At 35.4% G+C, this 21,502-nt stretch overlaps 1 protein-coding gene across 3 annotated transcripts in view; it reads right to left on the minus strand.

Annotated features, from left to right (window-relative positions):
• Positions 1–21,502, minus strand: part of Arhgap12 (Rho GTPase activating protein 12) — an 83,406-nt gene that overhangs the window by 22,988 nt on the left and 38,916 nt on the right. The window contains exons 3-7 of one of the 3 annotated variants that reach the window (XM_013014692.1): positions 20,977–21,240; positions 13,645–13,785; positions 11,760–11,840; positions 10,157–10,282; positions 4,827–4,901 (exon numbers count right to left, since the gene is read on the minus strand). In XM_013014692.1, the coding sequence (XP_012870146.1) occupies positions 4,827–4,901; positions 10,157–10,282; positions 11,760–11,840; positions 13,645–13,785; positions 20,977–21,240 (687 nt within the window). The remainder of the gene's footprint in view (positions 1–4,826; positions 4,902–10,156; positions 10,283–11,759; positions 11,841–13,644; positions 13,786–20,976; positions 21,241–21,502) is intronic. The other 2 variants (XM_013014693.1, XM_013014694.1) reach the window with 2 other exon arrangements.

The raw sequence follows: 21,502 nt of genomic DNA on the forward strand, positions 1-21,502 counted from the left end.
ACAGCATCAACAGTATTCTGAACTGTCACTTGCCATCAAAGAAGAAGTAATCTTTCAATGATATGAGAGCTAAGTGACAATATTAATCTGAATGGTAGGCACTAATTATGTGATCTAGAATTAAAAAGGTTGATAGGTGAGAATTAAGGATATTTAAAAATGGAACTGCCAGGATAGTGTAAGAGAAGCAGAGGCCAGAAAGAAATACAGATACTGTCATAGGAGGAAAAATGGATGGAACAGCAGGCATGACAGCGTAAGCCTAAGGATAAGACAAACTGCCTAACACAGGAATTCTTACTTGAGTCAATGAATAAACCAAACCAGATACAAAACGAAGCATCACCAGATTTTCACGAAGATCAAAATCTAAGTACTAATTCTCTAAATATTATGCACTCTTAAGTTGAACATAAAAAATGAAATATATCTCACATTATTTTGTGAAACAATTACAGTAAAATTTCACAAGTTATTTCCAATTTCTTTGTATTCCAAAAATGTGAGTAAACTAACCTTAAATTTCCCTCAAAGTATGGATGTGGTGAGAAGTGGCCAAAAAAAAAAGAAAAGAAAAGAAAGGAGACACTGAAAATTGAATATGCTGAAGTTCCTATCTGAGTATTTGTTAGTCCATGAGAGGGATCTTAGAGACAAAGGATTAAGAGATAGGGTCCTGGGGCTGGGAAGGTGGCTCAGTGGTAGAGTGCTTGTCTTGAATGCAAGCGGCCCTGAGTTCAATTCCTCAGCATCTGTGGCTCAAGCAATAGAGCACTTGCCCTCAGTTGAAGAGCTGAGGGACAGTGCCCAGGCCCAGAGTTCAGGCCCCAGGATGGAGGGAGGGACGGACAGATGGAGGGACGGACAGACACAAATAACACTGGCCTTGATTTTGCTATGTATCCCAGGCTAGTTCTGATTTCATGTATCAACCTCCAAAGTGTGCTAAGAATGTGTCTACAGGAATGTGTCACCATGTCTGGCAATAAGATTCTTCTAACTAAGCTAGCTTGTGTAATACAATGCTAGGGGCGGGGGGAACAGTGCTGGGAAACTGGTAAGTCCACAGGGTTGGAGGCAGGTTAGTGGCTACTGAGGGGAGGAGGAGAAAAAGGGAAATGCCTACTGGGTATGGGTTTCCTTTTGAAGTAATGAAAATGTCCTATAACCAGACAGAGGTGATAGCTACACTCAGTACAAAGTATAAATACCTCTGAATTGCATTCTTAAAATGGAAAATAGTTTTATTTTACATTTTTTAACCTCAATAAAAAACTCTAAAATTTTTATTATTTTTATTAAAATTAGATATTTAAATCCTGTACTTACAATGGCTTTAAAATAATAGTCAATTTTAAATAATAAATTTGCCCACCTGTTAAAAAATATTGAAATATCCTTTTCTATAAAAAAAAATCAATGCATTGGGAACACAAGGCCAAAAACTCAAATTTCCAAATTATGTATCCTAATTTTTTTTTGAGGGGGGGGTCCGGTCATGGGGCCTGAACTCTTCAGCTCAAGGCTAATGCTCTACCACTTGAGTCATAGCACCACTTCCGGCTTTTTTCTTTTTGCTTATGTGGTGCTGAGGAATCGAACCCAGGGCCTCATGCATGCAAGGCAAGCGCTCTACCACTGAGCCACCTTCCCAGCCCCTGTAGCCTAAATTTTTATTCAACAGTAATTGGAAACTTTAAAATGCATATTCTCATAAACATACTAGGAAAATACAGAATAGCCTCTGAAGTCATTCCATAAAAAACTCACAAATACATATTGTAACTGTCTTGTAGGAAAAAAAATGCCTATTTTAAAAATATTTGAAGAAATCATGAAAATGTTTGAAAGTAAAAAAAAAAGCATATGTTTAAATGTTAAAAAATTTATACTAAGGATGGAATTTTAAACTTTGATTAGAAGAGAGAGAGACATAGACAACTTGAAGGGATTTTAAGATAACACCAGGTGGTTAATATTCATTACAGTATTATTTTTAGATCTAAATTTGAAACCTCCTTCTTCTTATTACCAAGACCTTATCAAGCCCAAATTTTAATTTACAAAGAAAGGAGGGGTGGTAATTAGGTAAGAATGAAAGAAAGTTGGGGTGGAAGCAAGGCAAACAAAGTGAGAAGCAAGGCAAACAAAGAAGAGGGACCTTGAGGACAGAAGGAAGGAAATCTAAGGGGCAAAAGCCTTGATGGGGAAAGAAAGGCTGCATGGAAGACGAGTATTTAGGAAGGGATAGGAAGGTACAGCCTCTGTTTATGTGGAAGCAACCCAGCTCTTCATTTTTTTTCAGCTGAAGTTAAAAAATGATGGGAAAAAAAAATGATGGTAAGAAACATACACAAGTGAGGCAGTTCCTCTGGTGGCCATCAGAGGGTACCATGAATCCAGGATAGTCTAGCTGCTGTCAAACTTCAAAAAACAGATGCAGGTGGAGAGATAATTTACATAGTACAGTCCTTTGAAATTGAATGTATAAGATTTACAAATTCCTGTTCCTAGGAATTTGACCAAAACATAAATAATTTATAAGAGCTTTCAATAGATAACATATTACCTAAACTGGTAATATGAAAAAGGGTTTTATGCTTTCTTTTTTGCATGGATTGGCTGATTAAGAGTTTTGTAGTAACCATATCTTAGGTTTATGGTAAGACTTACACAACATCCTAAAATCATGTTCATTCTTATTTTTTGTGGTTTTATAAACCTAATATTGTATTAGATAATACAGAAAATATAAAGTAGAAACATAGTTCCTATCTGTCTTCAATTGATAAAACTCCATTACAGATGATGTAATCTAGTGTGAAGATTTGTTATTCAATGCAAAATGTGACATGGTAGCTCAGAAATAGAGTTCACTATAATGGAAGGTAGTGTGGCAAGGCCTTCTAAGAGGTTAGTTCTGAAAGAGGTACAGGACTTAGTTGTACATATACAAAAGCCAAACCCATCCTACGCAGGGACAGTACCTTAGCCAACCTCAGAAGAAAATGTATAAAGAAATGATAAACATTTGAGGAGATAGACACACTAATTACACCTTGATCTAATCATATACATTGTATAACATCACACTGTATCCTGTATATTCAATTACTGTCACAATTAAAAGTTTTCTTTATTAAAAAAAGAAATCATGTGGTACATTGAGAACAATAACAAAGAAAAACCTCCTGCGTCCATGTCTTAGAATTCATTTTGCTTAGCATCATCTTATATGGTCATATGTACATAGCTATTGAGCTATTCTGCTCATCTGCTAAAAATTATCCTGGATGTATACTAATTATTACAAATAAGGGAGACCATGGGACCTATGTTTGAGTCTGGCTTACTTCACTTAATATGATTTTTTCCAAGTCCTTCCATTTTCTTACAAATGAGGCAGTGTCATTCTTTCTGATGGAAGCATAGAATTTCACTAGACAGACAGACAGACAGGTAGGTAGATAGATCCATCAATAGATAGATAAGATAGGTAGATCATATTTTCTTGATCCATTCACCTACTGAGGGGCATCTTGTGTTTTTTTAAAAAGGAAATGTGTATACCAAGTACATATTTTAAAGAAACCACAAAAAAAAATCAGGAATGGAGACTCTGAAAAGTGAAGTTACTATGGAAATATTTGCCTCTAAGAAATCTAAAATCTGAGCAATAAATAATAGCCTTTTCATAATTTTATAAAATAAGAATGTAGTGCTAAAAAGTTTGTCTTTTAACAATCTTTACTTTCATTTATTCATTCAGCAAATACATGCTAAGTGGTTACTGTATGGTCTTGCAGCAGGTCTAAAGTTACTGTTTCTGTTCTTACAAAGTTTCTCTCATGGGAAGAGAAAGAGTAAAAGAGAATGAGTATTATAGGATATACATATTTAAAAGTTATTGCATTTTATAAATATAATTTAATGCTATGAAGACTACTACAGAAATATCTTACCCAATCCAGAGGATTAGAATAAAACTCTCTAATAAAGTAAAGCTTGCCCTGAGCCCTAACGAATGAGAATTTGAATAAGCAATGATGTGGGAGAGTACTATGTCAGTGGCAGATAAAAGGCCATTTGCAAAGATCTTGAGCTGAAAAGCAGGTTCTGCTGAAGAACTGAAAGAAACATCATGTAGAAAGAAATAAGCAAGAAAGGCAGATGGGGATTGTGAAAGCCTGAGATGAGGCTGGGGAAAAAGTCAAGTGTAAGGGCAGGCAGGATCTTATCTAAAATTTTAGATTCTAGTCTAAAAGAAGAAAGTCAGTTCAGGCCACTGGCAGGGTCCATATGCCAGAAAGATAGGGAGTAACAGTAAATACACAGATCAACTAAAACTATGCCAAAGTGAAGACAGGTTACAGAAGAGTCACTTTTGAGGGCTTTTCAGTTGAGGAAAAGTAACAGCTGAGATCGATCATCTCCAATAGATGGAACAACATACTGCATAGCACAGAATAAAGCTGTCTATGCTTATTAGGAAGGAGGGGAATTCTTCTTACCTTTGGACTGCTGACCTGAGAAAGATTCATGAATACTTTGGTAGTATTCTCTGGGAATTTTTATATTTTTTTAAACAAAACATAAACTTGTCACTTAAAATGGTGTATCTAAATTGATTGCTCTCAATACCATATTTTATATAAAGGAGCATTAAAATGAGTAAAATCTGTTATCTTAATTTTAGCTTTTAATTGTAATTTTTTTAAATGAAATTTAACAGAAGCCAAGATAAACATTACATTTGACAAAGCTAATTATCAAAATTGATTGAAGTTATTGGATTGTATTATACTGTATGTTTCTATCATACTAACTGGATCTTGGTGCTTTGGTGAGGAGGGAGAAGATTCATTTTCAGGAAAGCAGGGTTTTGAGGCAGTTGGACATTCCTACGAGAAATAAGTAATGAAAAAAGTTACTCTATTTTATAAAATTCTATTTCTATACTCACAGTGGAAAGCTTAATAAGGCCATCTAATAAAAACTTTCTTTGTTAATTTTCTTTGATTACTCAAGTCTAAAACTAATATGGTACTTACTTGAAAACTAGATGCCAAAAATTTTATGAAATATGGCATATTTTATAACACTTAAAATATAAATAATACATACAGAATTATTCAAAAAATGAAGCATATTGCCTGAGAATTATGATGTTCTCTCAGTTTGAATTAACCATGTTTAAGTAAAGTTTTTGCCAGGTGTCAATGGCTCATGTTTAGCTAACTCAAAAGACTGAGAGCCAAAGGATTGTGGTTTAAAGTCAGCATAGACAGAACAGTCTGAAACATTCCTAAATAACCAGCAAAATACAAGACGGCAGGCGTGGTTCCAATAAGTGTTAGAATACCAACTGAGCAAGCAAGCAGAAAAACAGCAAGACCTTGAGTTCAACTCTCGTACTTAAAAAAAAAAAAATTACCTTAAAAATTCAAACTCTTGTCAACTAATTTAAATATTCAAGGTTAGGCAATGAATAGTCACAGGAATTATTAACTACCAGAACGAAATATTATTTAGTCAACAGCTATATAAGAAATTAGAACTGAATTGCTATTAATATTTCAAGAAATTGTTAGCTAGTTTTCCAATGATTGGATGTAAGTAAGACTGAAGATTGTAAAGAAGAAATGTAAGATCCAAAGATTAGAGGAAAAAATGTTTTAAAGTCTAAGCCTACAAGAACATCATAAGAGCTTACCAGGATGGCTTTAAAGCAGGTTATTGTCAAAATAAAAAAAAATAATAATTGTATGTCTACAACTATTTCCCAGACTACTCTTAGAGGACAAGACTAGAAAACATTTCTTGATAGCAATAGTCTGATTCCATTTCAATTTTCTCTTGCTACTTTACTTCGAATAATTTCACAAAAAAAATGAATCAGAAAAAAATCACATGCCAAAGTTATTAATTTTCCAATCCAATAATACATTCAAATCATTTGTCTCATTATTTGTAATATTCAGATGTCTATGCTTATGGAACTGTGAAAGGTTTTGTTTTGTTTTTGTTGGTCGTGGGGCTTGAACTTGGCCTGGGCGCTGTCCCTGTGCTCTTCAGCTCAAGGCAACCGCTCTAATGCTTGAGCCACTGCACCACTACCAGTTTTCTAGTGGTTAATTGGAGATAAGAGTCTCACAGACTTTTCTGCCCGGGCTGGCTTTGGGTTGGCTTTGAATGTGATCCTCAGATCTCAGCCTCCTTTGTAGCTAGGATTACAGGCGTGAGCCACTGGCGCCCGACTTTTCTGTGAAAGTTTTTAACTCAATATTCACTCATTTGTAAAATGGTCTTCAGGTTTACATCCTATGAAGATTGTAAACACAGAAAGCAATGAAGTTTTACAGGCATATTACCCTTGAAGGAACCCTCTTATTTTAAAAATCAAATACCAAAGGCACATGACTAATGGAGAAAATATTAAAATCATATCAAAATAATTTATATAAAAAAATAATTAAACATATTGTCTAAATTTCAGTTTAGCCTTATTTTGTGTGCGTGTGTGTGAGGGGAGTCGGGGGAGGTGGGAGTTGGTGCCCCTGGGTGCCAAGTTGGACTTTTTTGCTCAAAACTAGCACTCTATGACTTGAGCATTAGCTCCAATTGCTACTTTTTTGTTCCTTAGTGGTTAACTGGAAATAAAGAGTCTCACAAACTTTCCTGCCCAGTTTGGCTTCAAACCATGATCTTCAGATATCAGCCTCCTGAGTAGCTAAGATCACAGATGTGAGCCATGGGTGCCTAGCTCATTTAGAATTTTTTTCTGACCACTCCTGATCAATTTTGTGACTTTTAGAAAACTAAATATTGTTAAAAGTATGAGAAAGAGGAAAGATTTGATAAGCCAACCTAGAAATAACTGAATAAAATAAAAATTATGATTCATTTTTCATGGTATTCAGTCCTACAGAAACAAAAAAACACACATAAGGATTAATACTGTACATGCAACTATTAAAACTACTCTAAACAAGAAATAATTTTATACTTATACATATATGCACATTTATAAATGTATATGGATATATATCTTGTATACCTACAAGATAGATTAAAAACCATATATAATCAGGAACAAAGATACTCACAGTCATACATACAACTATCTCTTTCCAAGATTATCTGCCAGCTGAATTTGAACCTATGTCATCGTAACACTTGCTATCGTTAGGCTTCCTTCATTATATTTCAAGTTGTATATACAATTACTTTCTTAAGCTTTAGCTAGTTTGTTCCAGTTTAGACACTTTTCCACAACCTCAAAGATTTATTTTTTGTGTGCAGGTCCTGGGGTTTGAACTCAGGGCCTAGGTGTTGTCCCTGTGCTAGTTTTGCTCAAGGCTAATGCTCTACCACTTGAGCCATAGCTCTACTTTCATTTTTTTTTTTTGGTCGGTCGTGGGGCTTGAACTCTGGGCCTGGGCACTGTCCCTCAGCTCTTCTGCTCAAGGCAAGTGCTCTACTGCTTGAGCCACAGTGCCACTTCCAGTTTTCTAGTGGTTTATTGGAGGCAAGAGTCTCACAGACTTTTCTGCCTGGGCTGGCTTTAAATCATGATCCTCAGATTTCAGCCTCCTGAGTAGCTAGGATTACAGGCATGAGCCACCAGGTTACTTTAAACTTTTTTGGTAGTTTACTGGAGATAAAGAATCTTACAGACTTTTTCCTATCAGGGCTGGCTTTGAACAGCAATCCTTAGATCTCAGTCTCCTGAGTAACTAGGATTACAGGTGTGGGCCACCAGTACTTAGCAAGACTGATTTATTTTAAGGTGATAATAAATAGAAAAGTTTACCTGATGAAGCAATTAGCTATAGATACGTTTAGAAAGAGTAAGAAGGGGAAAAGACATTTCTATTAAAATCAAGTAAATTTCTATTCTTGAGGCAAACATATTCTTGGAATTCTGGGACAATTAAGAAATATCGAAACAGCAAGTACTGGTAGCTCACCCCTGTAATCCTAGCTGCTCAGAGGCTGAGATTTGGAGGATCACAGTTCAAAGCCAGTCCAGAAAAAAAAAAAGTCTGAGACTCTACCTTTAACTAACCACCACTAAAATATCAGACTGAGGAGGCAGGGCTCAGGTGGTAGAGTACCAGCTATGAGCAAGAAAGCTGAGTCAATGTTTGAAAGCTTTAAGTTTAAACACCTGGACTGGCACCAAAAAGGGGAGGAGGGTACTAATACTTTAAGAACAGACCACCAAAATATTCTTTGTTCTAGTGGTATATTTCGCTTTCTTTTTATTTTTTTGCAGGACAGAGTTTGAACTTGAGCCTTGGGCTTGCTAGGAGTTCTTACTACTTTCACAATGGAGGTAATTAGGCTTTTGTCATGTAAGATATTTAAGAGCTTTCTAATACCCTGCATTGCAATCTGATTCCTAGAGTTGAATTTTTCTATTTAACACTTGCTATAGAAATTTTATCTGCCTAGAGTAATTTCAGTATTTCCAACCATTATCTTCAACAGTAACTTCAAAATGCCATCCCTTTAGTATGCTGTCTACATTTAACTGTGTAACATCCTTCAAAATAAAAGCTAGAAATTGGTCTGCTTTCATTGCTGTTCTTTAAACTCAGCTTATAAACACACTTAGATTTTAGACTTTAAATATACAAAGACTAATATGTAGTCATTTGTACTAACAAAACATCATACTTGCTTTAAATAACCAATTAAAAGTATCCAGGCACAAAGAAAAACTGCAATACAAAATTGTGAGGGGGAACCAGGAGCTGGTGGCTCATGCCTGTAATCCTAGTTATGCAAGAGGCTGAGATCTGAGGATCACAATTCAAAGCCAGCGCGGGCAGGAAAGTCCCTGAGACTATTATCACTTATTAACCATCTAAAAGCTGGAAGGAGAGCTGTGACTAAAGTGGTACAGTGCTAGCATTAAGTGAAAAAAAAAGTTCAGGGGACAGCGCCAGGCGCTGAGCTCAAACCCCGAAAAACCCAATGCGAGCAAAGGAGCATGTGTGGGTGGGTGCGTGCGTGCGTGCGCCAATAACAAGTATTTATTTTGTGGTGCTATTTTGTGAAGTTAGAGCTTTTCACTCACTTGAGTCAATCCACTGGCTTTATTTCATTTTGGGGATGCTACCACTATTTCACATTCAAATTTTAACATTATCCTTGCTGCTCAGTACATACCCACCTCATCTCAAAAGTAAAGCCAGATCATAAAGTTGTACTTCTCCTAAGGAATGTTTTGAAACATCCCTTTTACTATGTGCATCAAAATTCATCCCCTACATAAACTCTAGAGAGGACATCATTTCTCAAACTAATAAAAGAAGCACTGTGTGCAGAATATTTAGAGAAACAAAGCAAAATGTATTAAATGTCTTTACTTTGAAACTTCCCCAAGATTGAAGACAAAGGACAACAAAAGTAGCTTTGAAGACAGACAAAAGATAACAAAGGTAGCTTTAAAATCAGGTAGAATAAAAGAATTTATCATCTACTATGTTCAAATCTATCACATGAAGGTATCATTAAACCACAGATAAATTAAGTCCATTGTGCAAAAAGTAAAAAAACCTCAAAGCCCAAACCAACTACATGATAAACTGATGTTAAACACATAAAACAGTAATCACTAAGATATGCACTTTAATTAAGGAGATAAGTAACTTCATTATACATATAATTTCATCATTAAACCAGGCCCCAGTAGCTCACACCTGTAATTCTAGCTACGCAGGAGACTGGGGATGAGAGCAATGCTGTTTGAGGCCAGGCCAGGTAGAGAAGTTTAGGAGACTCCATCTCAATATAAAGAATTTGAGTGTGGTGGCATGTACTTGTCACCCTATCCATGATACGAAGCCTAAAGCAGGTAGATCATGGCCTAGGTGGTTACCTGGGCAAGAAGTAAGACCCTATCTCAAAAATAATACAAAAAGGGATGGAGGTATAACTCAGTAGTATAGTCCCTGCCTAAGCACAAGGTCCTGATTTCAAACACCAGTACTAAGAAAAAGAAAAGTTAATTGGTACAAAATCAAATTATTTAGCAAAGAATCATATTTAATAAAAGCAACATTACACATAAATGAGATATTAGCTCAATGATTATAATTCACTGTATAATGCACAAAAAAAATAGTTTTTTCCCTAAAAGCCCTACCTTGTCATTGGTGTCCAATACAATGGTGCTGTGTCTCCACTTTGTTAGCACTATTGGTTCTTGCAGCCGCCTGTCCAGACTTCTACTTTTAATTATGTCTCTTTGCTGCTGGGATGAAGCATTATACTGAAGAAAAAATATATATACTTTATAAATAATAGAAACAAATATGGAATCTAAATGATTTTTAGGTAAGGCTGATCATATGACACCACCATGAATTTTCTGGTTTTTCTTATCTTTGACCAGCATTGTGACACAACCCAAAAGATCACAGACTTTAGGGATGGAGAGACCCAGTAGTATTATCTTTCATCAAATGAAAAATAGAGATAACAGAAATATCTCTTCATAGCATTGCTCCACAGAGTAAACAAAGTCTAAATCTATCAATATTGTCTGGCAGTATGTTCTCCATAAATAATAACTATCATAATTTATAAATATGTTCAGTGAACAAATAATTTGTAACAGTGAATATACTTCTAAAATCTACATGAATTTAATTTTTGGTATAAGTCTTTAATGATTACATACTTAAAGTATCCTTATATTTGTGTGTTGCTGGGTTTTAGAATTTATCTTTGTTTTCACTTAAAGCTCAAGCATACTATTACTTGTTTTTCCCAAGTGACACTAGTTCTAATGGTCAATTCTGAATGCATCAATTGTGCACAAAATAACCACAGCCTCTCCCAAAAGAATGCAAATAAACTTAAGAAAGTCAGTAGTTTACTAAATCGTGTAAGAATTTGAAATGCTAAATAGATTACCAAGAAAAAAACATTGGGAAATGTTAACACCTTGAGAGAAATATGCTATCATATATAAACAATATAAAAAATATTTTTTTAGAAATCTTCTTTTTGACAGGTAACATTCCTTTTCTAAAACTACAAGTACCTAACAACAACTCCCTTCACCCTTAAACTCTTAACTCTTAACTTTCAATGACTTTGGATATATCTCAACACAGCTGCATTTTAGTCATGTTTTAATATCTAAAAAGTCTTGCTACATTTTTTTTGGGGGGGGAGGGGGGAGGTCTAGTTGTGGGGCCTGAACTCTGGGCCTGGGCGCTGTCCCTCAGCTCTTCAGCTAAAGGCTAGCACTCTACCACTTGAGTCACAGTGCCATTTCTGGCTTTTTTTTTTTCTGTTTATGTGGTGCTGAGGAATGGAACCTAGGGCCTCATGCATGCAAGGCAAGCGCTCTACCACTGAGCCACCTTCCCAGTCCCTCTTGCTATATTTTTGTCTCCACAATATGTGGTGTTTTTTTTTTCTTTCTCCAAAATCAATCCACAGGAGCCTCTCCAATTGTTTCTCAAAGCTGATACTCCCCTTGCCTTCACAAAATTTGCTAAAGTTAGGAAATTCTAGATAGGTAGTGTTTGTTTTTTAATTTAGGTGTTTGTTTTGTTGTTTTTTTTTTTTTGACAAAAAGCAATCTTAAGAAAGAAGTTCACCAAGGGACCATTTCTAGACTAAACAATGACGATACTTAAAGGCCACAAAAAACATTCTGTGCCAGACACAGAATGGATAAATGGAGATATTATTTCATAAATTACCTTAAATACAAGTTCACTGTTAAAGCTTACCTTTGGCAATTCCCATTCTGATCGAGATCCATCCGCACTGTAGTAATATTGTCTGCCTTGATCATCAACATGCTTGAGCCACTATAAAAGCAGAATGTTATTTTTTTTTAAAAAAAGAAGTAAATTTAAGTTGCTACTACCAGATATATTATATACTGTTCTTATAAATTTTATTATTCTACTTATCACAACAAGCCAGTTGCTCACACCTATAATCCTAGCTACTCAGGAGGTTGAGATCTAAGGATCATGGTTCAAAACTAGCCCAAAACTGGGAGTGGTGCTATGGCTCAAATAGTTAAGTGCTAGCATAAAGCACAAAGAGGTTCAGGGACAATGCCCAGGACCTGAGTTCAAGCCTCACGACCAATAATAACAACACCAAAAAGAGTTAAGTTTGTCAAAAAAAATATATAGTACTTAATATTATTGTGAATTTTTCTTTCCCTAATTTCAGGACAGTGATTCTAGCATCATCTAACATCATAAATAAGAAACACAGGACCCAGACGCACAGATATACATGTATACTAAAACATAGATACACTTTTATCCTGAAGACAAACTTGAAACATTAATGCAAGAGGAATTATTTCTCAATCTTCAAATATAACAACTTAAATCTGTTTTCTACAAACTCTCGGAATTACTTCCATTAGCCAACCAATGCAATTTTAATGCAATTAAATAACAGAAATAAAAGAACTTCATGCAGTATAACACAGGTTATATGATGGAGAAAAGACTAAGTACCACCTATTTTTACAATAAAAAATGTACAAAAAAGAAGACTACCACCAACACCACCAACCTATGATCTATCTTCATTATGCTATAATTGAAAACTACCTCTTCTATATATATTTTTTAATGTCAAATAACTGAGGCAGGAAGTAGAATGAAAGCTTATTCCCATTTATCATCAAGAATCTCTAAACTAGCAAATTAACTAGTTATCTTCTTAAATGATACCATATGTAACACAAAATTTTAACATTCACTTCCAACCCAATTAAATCACAAAAACATTAGATTCGTGCTTTAGTTTTACAGAAATTTGGTGATAATGAAAAAAAGAGTACTGGTAGTAAGACATACATAATAGGTTGGAAACACAATTTTCAAAACTTTCCTCCAGAAAATATTTTTTATTGGATAAATTTCAACAAATGACATGTCACAAATATACCCTGATTAATTTGAAATGTGTCATCATCACAAAAATCACTGCTATTTTAACAGTTTACAATAATGAACCAGGACTGGGGTAGACAAATGGTTCAGCACTTGCCTCGCATGTCCAAGGTCATAGGTTCCATCCTCAACACCATCAAAATAAATAAGCAAGGGCTGGGAAGGTGGCTCAGTGGTAGAGTGCTTGCCTTGCATGCCTGAGGCCCTGGGTTCGATTCCTCAGCACCACAGAAGCAAAAATGAAAAAAGCCGGAAGTGGCACTGTGGCTCAAGTGGTAGAGCACTAGCCTTGAGCTGAAGAGCTGAGGGACAGCACCCAGGCCTAGAGTTCAGGCCCCCCGACCAAACCCAAATAAATAAATAAATAAGCAAAACCATGAGTCAGTAGTTATGCTAAGTTTTCATGTTTTCAATTCACATGACTGTAGAATTACCAGGATGTGTGTATGTATGTATGTATATATGTATGCATGTATCTATCTTGCCATATATTGCAGGATGGCCTTGAACTATGCCATTCAGGTTAGCTTGGAACTAAAAATAATCCTGCCTCAGCCTCCAGAGTACTGAGATTATAGGAATGCACCACCAACCTGGCTGAGTTTTTAAATACTACTAAAACTTCATTATACAATTATATTTTATGAGAGGATTCTGCCAAGTAATACTAGATGAGAAAAAAAGAAAGTACCTTTTCATTAGTATAGTCACTGGTATATAAGGTATGCCCACGTTCATCCAACTCTTCTGACCAACCCCTTGGAGGAGAACCACACTGACTATCTGACTGGCTGTAACAAATGCTGTGGTAGTTTTCTTCTGATGAAAGAAGCTATAAATAGTCAGAAACATAAGGATTTTTCTTCTTTGAATATAAATATGCAGCAAGTGAAAAATCTAAGAGACTGAATTTACTTGGGCAGTACTAGGACATATATTTGACTATTTCATTCTCAAGACAAATTGATATTTTTAAATAGTACAATGTAAGTCAGGACATAAAGTTAATAACTGTTAGTTACTTAATATTAATGCAATCTTAGAAATCAATTACCATAATAAGACTGGAAACATGCTTTCTAGTTAGAGGAACGATAAAATGCTACTTTTTATTTAATGTTGCTTTCAAAGAGAAATCTCATTATAAACTAAAGGGTATGTATGTATACAGATATCCATATGCAAACAATGAAGGAAATGAGGGAACATCACTAGACTAAGCCTCTTATAAATTCTTGTTCATTAGTGTATCACAAGTACAAAACCAAATATGGCAAATAAATATATATTTTTAAAGTACATAGAAGAGGATAGAAAAGACATTTAGCTTTTAACTCTCTACTTAATATTCTAATTTATTAGCAAGTTATCCTAATTCATTCAACCAAATGCTGATTAAAGCTGACTGGAAGTCAAATTTCAAAACAAAGTACTGAGAATATTCAGATATATAAAGATTAGAAATTCAGAATGTAAATAAGACAGGCATGCACAAAAAAATATTCCAGTAAAAAAAAAATATTCCAGTCAAAGAAGAGGAACAAAGTAGATGACAGAAAACTTGAGAAAAAAAAACTCTGATGGTGCATAACAAGCAAAGGGCACTATATTATGACTTTGGTGGCTTTTTTATACTCTATTTAAATTTCACTTATTCAACGATTTACTAGATTGGTACAGTGAGTAAACCTTACTGAATTAGACTGTATTTTCTACCACCATAATTAGTTGTGAAACATGATGGTAAGTAAATTCTCAGTGTTTATAAAAGTATATACAGCCTAACAGGATGTTTACAAAAACAAACAGGAAAGAAAAACTGCAGTAGTACTATATGAAATAAGCTGCATGTATTTTGCAATAATAACACTCTCAAAAATAGACAACCTAACTCAAAATTAAGATATTTATTTATTTGAGACAACATGTAAGATCACAATAAAATCTTTTACAAAAAGAAAAAGGGGCAATCTAACTAGTAAAAATTAAATTAACAAAATCACTAAAGAAGTTTTTCAGAAAGACAACTTTGTAATTGACAAGGCACTCATCAAAATGTTACTATTTTTGTCTGATGACTTCTACTGCCAAGAAAAGTAACTTTAAGTATTGTTGTATGTTTTACTATATTACAAAACCAGGAACAGCTTTAAGATCATAACATTTACTGCTAGAAAACAGCAGTTTAATGCAGTTAAATAAAAATTAAAAACAGTACTGGCAAGAATTCTCCATGATAACGTTTCTACAGTACACATAACTCTATTCAAGAGGCGAACTGGCATAGTAACTTTGGGATATTATTCTGCAACAAATGTACTTTAGCAGATATATCAGTGGCTATCATACATTCTATATGGAAGAATGACAAAATTATATTCCAATTGCTCAGCAGGATGAAAAACTGCTGAAAATGTTACTTTATAAAAAACAGTAATTAGGAGGTTAGTCAGAAAACATTCAGAGGTAAATACTAAGTAGAAAGAAAAGAATCCACAAAGTACAATTTAAAAAGAGATCTGTTTCTGTTGGGCACAGGTGGCTCATGCATGCAATCCTAGCTATTCTGGGACCACTCTGAAGGCTGGGATCTGGAGGATTACCATCTGAAGCCAGTCATCCAATTAACTAGCAAGAATTCAGGCTGGAGACATGGGTAACTTACCAGTGTCAGCAGAGCAAGAAAGCCAGCTGAGCTCAAGCCCTAAGACCAGCAAAAGGAAGAAGAAATAAAAACAAAAGACCTGCTTTTTGCTTGGAGATACCTGCCAAACCCCAAAGTAGAATGTCAGTTCTTAAACTCATGAAAAGAAAATTGTGGAGGCAGACTCAGGAATACTGTCATGAGCCTCAAAAGATAACCCATAAATCTGAACTGAGACCCCCACCACTACCCCCACCACCAAGAAATCAAACTCACTATTGTGAGGGAGCTGCAAACAACTGCTGACCCTGTATTTCACACTAGACAAATCATAGCAATCTTTCTGCAATAACTGAGGAGAAAATAATGAGAGGCTGGGAGAAGACCACAAGGTAGTCTTCATAACAATCCAAATACTACTACCTATGTAGCCTGCAAAAAACAAACAAAAAAAATAAACATTCATGGAATACTAGTTTCCCTAGACAGAAACAAAAGCCAACTCTTTTCTGAAGGAACCCATTATCAGCTCACTAAGGACATGCCATTTATAAAATGTCAACACTAAAACACACATACACATATAAAGACAGGAAACAAAAGCACCATAAACAAGAATCAACAGACAAGTAGTATAATCAGAAATTTCATATACTGAACTAACACAAGACTAAAGGGAGATATGATAAATAAATGCAATATATGATTCTTCATTCCAAGAAAATATAAAGGATATTACTTGGCAAATGAGAAACACTGACTATAAATAAGATATTAAATATCAATAATAAATTTTTTAAACATTAGTATAGCTTTGCTGAAGATTATCTTCATACTTAAGAAATAAAATACGTTGTTTTCTTTAAATCAGAAGCAAATTATGTGTGTGTGTGTGTGTGTGTGTGTGTGTGTGTGTAAACTCAAGGAAGGATGGGAAAGTAAATGTCAAATGTTAGCAACTGAAACAAGTGAAAGTAAAGATATATTATGTACAGTATTTTTTTGCAAGACAAATTAAACTTTATTTATTTTGAGGATATCTGTATATGGTATTCTGATGTTCACTGTACTATTCTTTCAACATTTTTGTGGGCTCAAAGAGGTAGATACTAAAAAGTGAAAAACAATAAACAGAGCGAGATCTGTAGGTAGTAAAAATGAAGCACACAGACACTGAGCACAGAGTTCTAGAAGAAGAAGAGAAAATGGAGCAGAGGCTATAAAACCTCAGAACTTGCCAGAACTGCTAAAAGACAGAACTACTCAAATTCAAAACTCCAACAGGATTTTTTTTTAATCCTGTAATGATCAGGATAAAGAAAATGGCTCCATAAGCTCATGTATTGAAGGCTTAGGACCAGCTAATAGTGCTAAGTTGACTAAACCATGACAACATTAACCTCATCAACAGAGATGGGGCCTAATTGGAGGCAGTAGATCACTGTGGATGTGTCTTCTAATGTTATATTTTGCCCCTGGTCTCTTTCTCTTTCCTTTCTGCTTTCTGGCCACCATGAAGCCATCAGTTTTACTCTGCCATCCTCTCCTGTCATGATATTCTGCCTTACCCCAGCCTCAGATATGACAGACCTAAAAAACCATGAACCAAAACGAACTTTTTCCTCCACTGGGTAGATTTCCTAAAGCTGTCACAACAATGGAAAAGATACTAACACCCACTCATATATGAAATCACAGATCTTAAAAGCTACCAGCAAAGAAGACACTAGCAAGCCAAGTATAAAAGTATACCTGTAATCTCAGTACTTAGGAAGGTGAGGCAGGAGGATTGTGAGTTTGGAGATAGCCAAGACTATACGGCAAAAGTTTGTCTCAAAATTTAAAAAAAAAAGTTGGGCTGGGAAGGTGGATCAGTGGTAGAGCGCTTGCCTTACATGCATGAGGCCCTGGGTTCGATTCCCCAGCAGCACATAAGCAAAAAGAAAAAAAGCCGGAAGTGGCACTGTGGCTCAAGTGGTAGAGCGCTAGCCTTCAGCTGAAGAGCTGAGGGACAGGCCCAAAGTTCAGGCCCCACGACCAGACCCCTCGCAAAAAAAAGTTAAAGACAATTAGAATGCCAGCTGGACTTTTAGCATTAATAATAGAAGCCAAAAAACATTAGAATTAGAAATGAAACAAGTAAATATTAAATTTGAACTTCTATGTTCAGTAACAAATATTCTCCAAAAATAAAGTTCCAAACAAAAACTAATAGAAAGTTAGGAAACAAAAACTAGTAGTCAGTAAAGAATTTAAACATATGCACTTAAGACAGAAGAAAATATGAGAACAAAAAAATGTGAGAAAGAAAGTAAAATTAAGGTGACATTGATCAAGATACAGTGTATTCATAAACTGCTTTATTAAATGGCAACTCCTTTGTACAACTACTTACATCTAATAATAAAAAGGAAAAATCTTTTTTTTAAAGTGAGTAATCGGGCTGGGAAGGTGGCTCAGGGGTAGAGCGCTTGCCTTGCATGTATGAGGCCCAGGTTCAATTCCTCAGCACTACATAAGCAGAAAAATCAGAAGTGGTGCTGTGGCTCAAAGTGGTAAGAGTGCTAGCCTTGAGCTGAAGAGCTGAGGGACAGTGGCCAGGCCCAGAGTTCAAGACCCATGACTGACAAAAAAAAAAAAAGTGAGTAATCTTGTACAAGGGGACTAAAAACAAATAAAATATATAAGAACAATAACACAACCACTTACATAGTTCTTACAAGTCTTTACAGAGCAAAATAAACCAGTAAATGTTAGACTTTGATATAAACAGATGTTGAAATGTCTAAGGCAGCAGCACTGTTGACATGTCAGGCCAGACAACCCTTTGTCTTATTTTTTTTTTTTTTGGTCTGGTCGTGGGGCCTGAACTTTGGGCCTGGGTGCTGTCCCTCAGCTCTTCAGCTCAAGGCTAGCGCTCTACCACTTGAGCCACAGCACCACTTCTGGCTTTTTTTCTTTTTGCTTATGTGGTGCTGAGGAATCGAACCCATGGCCTCATGCATGCAAGGCAAGCACTCTACCACTGAGCCACCTTCCCAGACTCATCCCTTTGTCTTTTACAGAGATTCAGCAGCACCTTTTGCCACTGTACGGTAGATATCAATAGTACACCCCCTGTGATAAATCAGAAAGTCCAAACATTTCCAAATGTCCCTGCAAGCAATATTTGTCTCTAGGTAAGAGCCTAGTCAAGCATAACCACTAATATACTAAGTTTATCTGTTTAAGACAGAAATGTGAATGTCTATTCCCCTTCAAATGCCATGAAAATTAAGAGTAGTGATATATGCTTAAGAAGATGTAACAAAAACAGGGAGAACACAAATGGAGACAAGAGTTAGTAGATGAACAAAACCTCGACTACCCATGCAGAATACAGCAGAATCTTTACCAATACAACAGAATCTTTACCAAGGAATGTGAGGGCAAATGAAAGCCAGCAATTGTACAAAGAGAAATCCACAAATAGAAACTGTTAGCATTAGGAACCTCTGAAACTATGGTGGGGAGGCAGGATGAAGGCAGGAGTGTGCTAAAATCAGGAGGGTAGAAATTGTCATGATCCCTTCTTAATACATAACATTAGGTATGTGCCCATCTTTTACCCAGCAATATGGAGTGAAACATACTCTGAAGAGGTGAAAACAGTAATACCCTCTGTTGTGACACAAAAGACTTAACTTGAGACATGGGTAGAGATAGTAGAAACTAAGAGACCATCTACAAACTGAATGCTGACGCTAAGACACTAACACACTTCACAACATCTACATATTGAACGCTGACACTAAGACCCCAACAGACTTTGTCTTCTGGACAGATGAGCTAAAAATTTCTATGTAGACTATAATTAGTTCAAATGGGAAGACCCAAAAGATCCAATATTGGAGATTCCCCAACAAGCAAATGACCCAGAATCTCATTCAAGTCAAATTCAAAATGCTTTGTAATTGTGAGGGAAATTATTTCCAACACAGATGGCCTGTGATCAATTACATATGACAGCAGAACAAGGACATTTTCATACACATATACACGGTCTCAATTTTATCTTCCATATGCAATGTTTCCCAAGAAGTGATAGAAGATGTGCTCTAGCTACTTGGGAAATATTGTTACATAATTGATGCAGAGACTAGAAGTATAAGCTAAGACCCTGACAGACAAATCACTTTCATCTCTTACTAAAATAGAAAGCTAAGAAACATACTTAAAGTTTCTGTGTATGTTTAAACTTGTTCTCTAACTTAAACTTTTCCCTAATTCTTCCAAATTATCAGATTTTACTTTAGTATTATATGATACATGGGCAGTTTATTTTCAAATCTTTCTAGTCCTAGAAATTGAAACAAAAATTTCCTAACTTCTTATAGGTCAGCAGAAACCAGGTCTCTATTTTTATGCTCATTTTTGAACACTAAAAGGTACAAGTCATTGCCAAACAAAAGCTATGAATACCCAACTGAAAAACAGGACAAGATGCGAGTTATTTATCACAAAGATAGTTTTTTTTAGGTTACATTAAATGTCACCTGACTTTTTCAGCTCCTACTTTCCTAGAGTTCCACATTTAGTTACACTCACTAGATGCTTCCTCTAAGAAAAGCATGTAACTTGTATGTGTAGGGGTTGGCTCCAGTCTATAAAATGGCAAGTTTTCAGTCCATTCCACCAATCCTACTACCTTTTTCCTGGAAACCTACGCATTCCCAAGACATTTCATCAGATCTCAAAATTAAGTGTTTCTCAAAATATAACTGGTAAATCCTCTACATCACCCTGGAGAGGATGTGGGAGAAAATGAAAACAAAGCATAGGAAATATTATAAACACGTTAGAGAAAACAGTAATCTCAGAATGAACTGTCACACTTACAGAATGACCTAATGCAGCAAAGGTATTATCCTTAGTTCCTTTAGGTAGAAATATAAATAAAAGGTATCCTTGTGCCTCTGACACAAGAGAAAAAGGAGAAGGAGCTTGGTAGCTCCTCTCACATATAAAAGTATTTGTTTAAATCCATTCAACAGCTTTGTACTTAACTGGCGAGGTCACACACATTTCCCTTCTTTTTCACTAGCTTATATAATAAGTTAGTGTCCTCTAACATATAAAGGGAAGCATTGGCAATAGACAACTTTGTTCCAGTTCTAGAAACAGTAAGCACAATGTTAGCTCAATGTTAGCTACTTCCCACTAGTTAAGAGATTAGAAGGGCTTTAAACTAATAAAGCTTTGAAAGAATTTTTAGTATCTCAGAGGCTTAAGTGTTCTACCATGCTAATAACAAGAAATAAAGCCATTTATTCTTTTGTTTCCGAGTAATGAAGAGACAGAAGTGGGAAACATACTGGTTGAATCCTTAATTACCCATACCTCTTGATCTCCTGAACTCTGGAAATCTCCTTTGCTTATACTTGCATCCCGAGTCCATCGAGGTGGTTTCCAAGTTCTTTCCTGTGTTCCTCGGTTATAGTAATAGCAACGCCCTGAACTATCTTTGTGAGTTTCCCATTCTCCATTAATCTGGATTGCTGGGCTCCCAGGAAGTGGAGGAAGAGCAGACTGAGATATTTTCAATTCTTGTAGGTTAGCATAAACAGGAGAATCTGGCCTTCCTTGATTTGGAGGTGTATTTGCCTGTGAAATAAAAGTTTTAAATTTCATGTTTAAAATTGTGTAACATTTAAAAATTGAAATGATATTTAAGAAGAGATTTATAAATATGCATACTAATTCATTTTAAAATATACAAAAAACATTAAGAGGATCTGGGAGTATAAGTCTATAAGAAAGTATTTGGACATCTCCACCAAACCAGCCCTACAAAAGATTCTTAAAGATGTCCTACACATAGAAAACCAACAAGACCGCAATAAAGGCCAAGAAACTGCACCCAAAC

This window comes from Dipodomys ordii, unplaced genomic scaffold (genome assembly GCF_000151885.1).
Source record: "Dipodomys ordii isolate 6190 unplaced genomic scaffold, Dord_2.0 Scaffold24, whole genome shotgun sequence".
NCBI lineage: Eukaryota > Metazoa > Chordata > Mammalia > Rodentia > Heteromyidae > Dipodomys > Dipodomys ordii.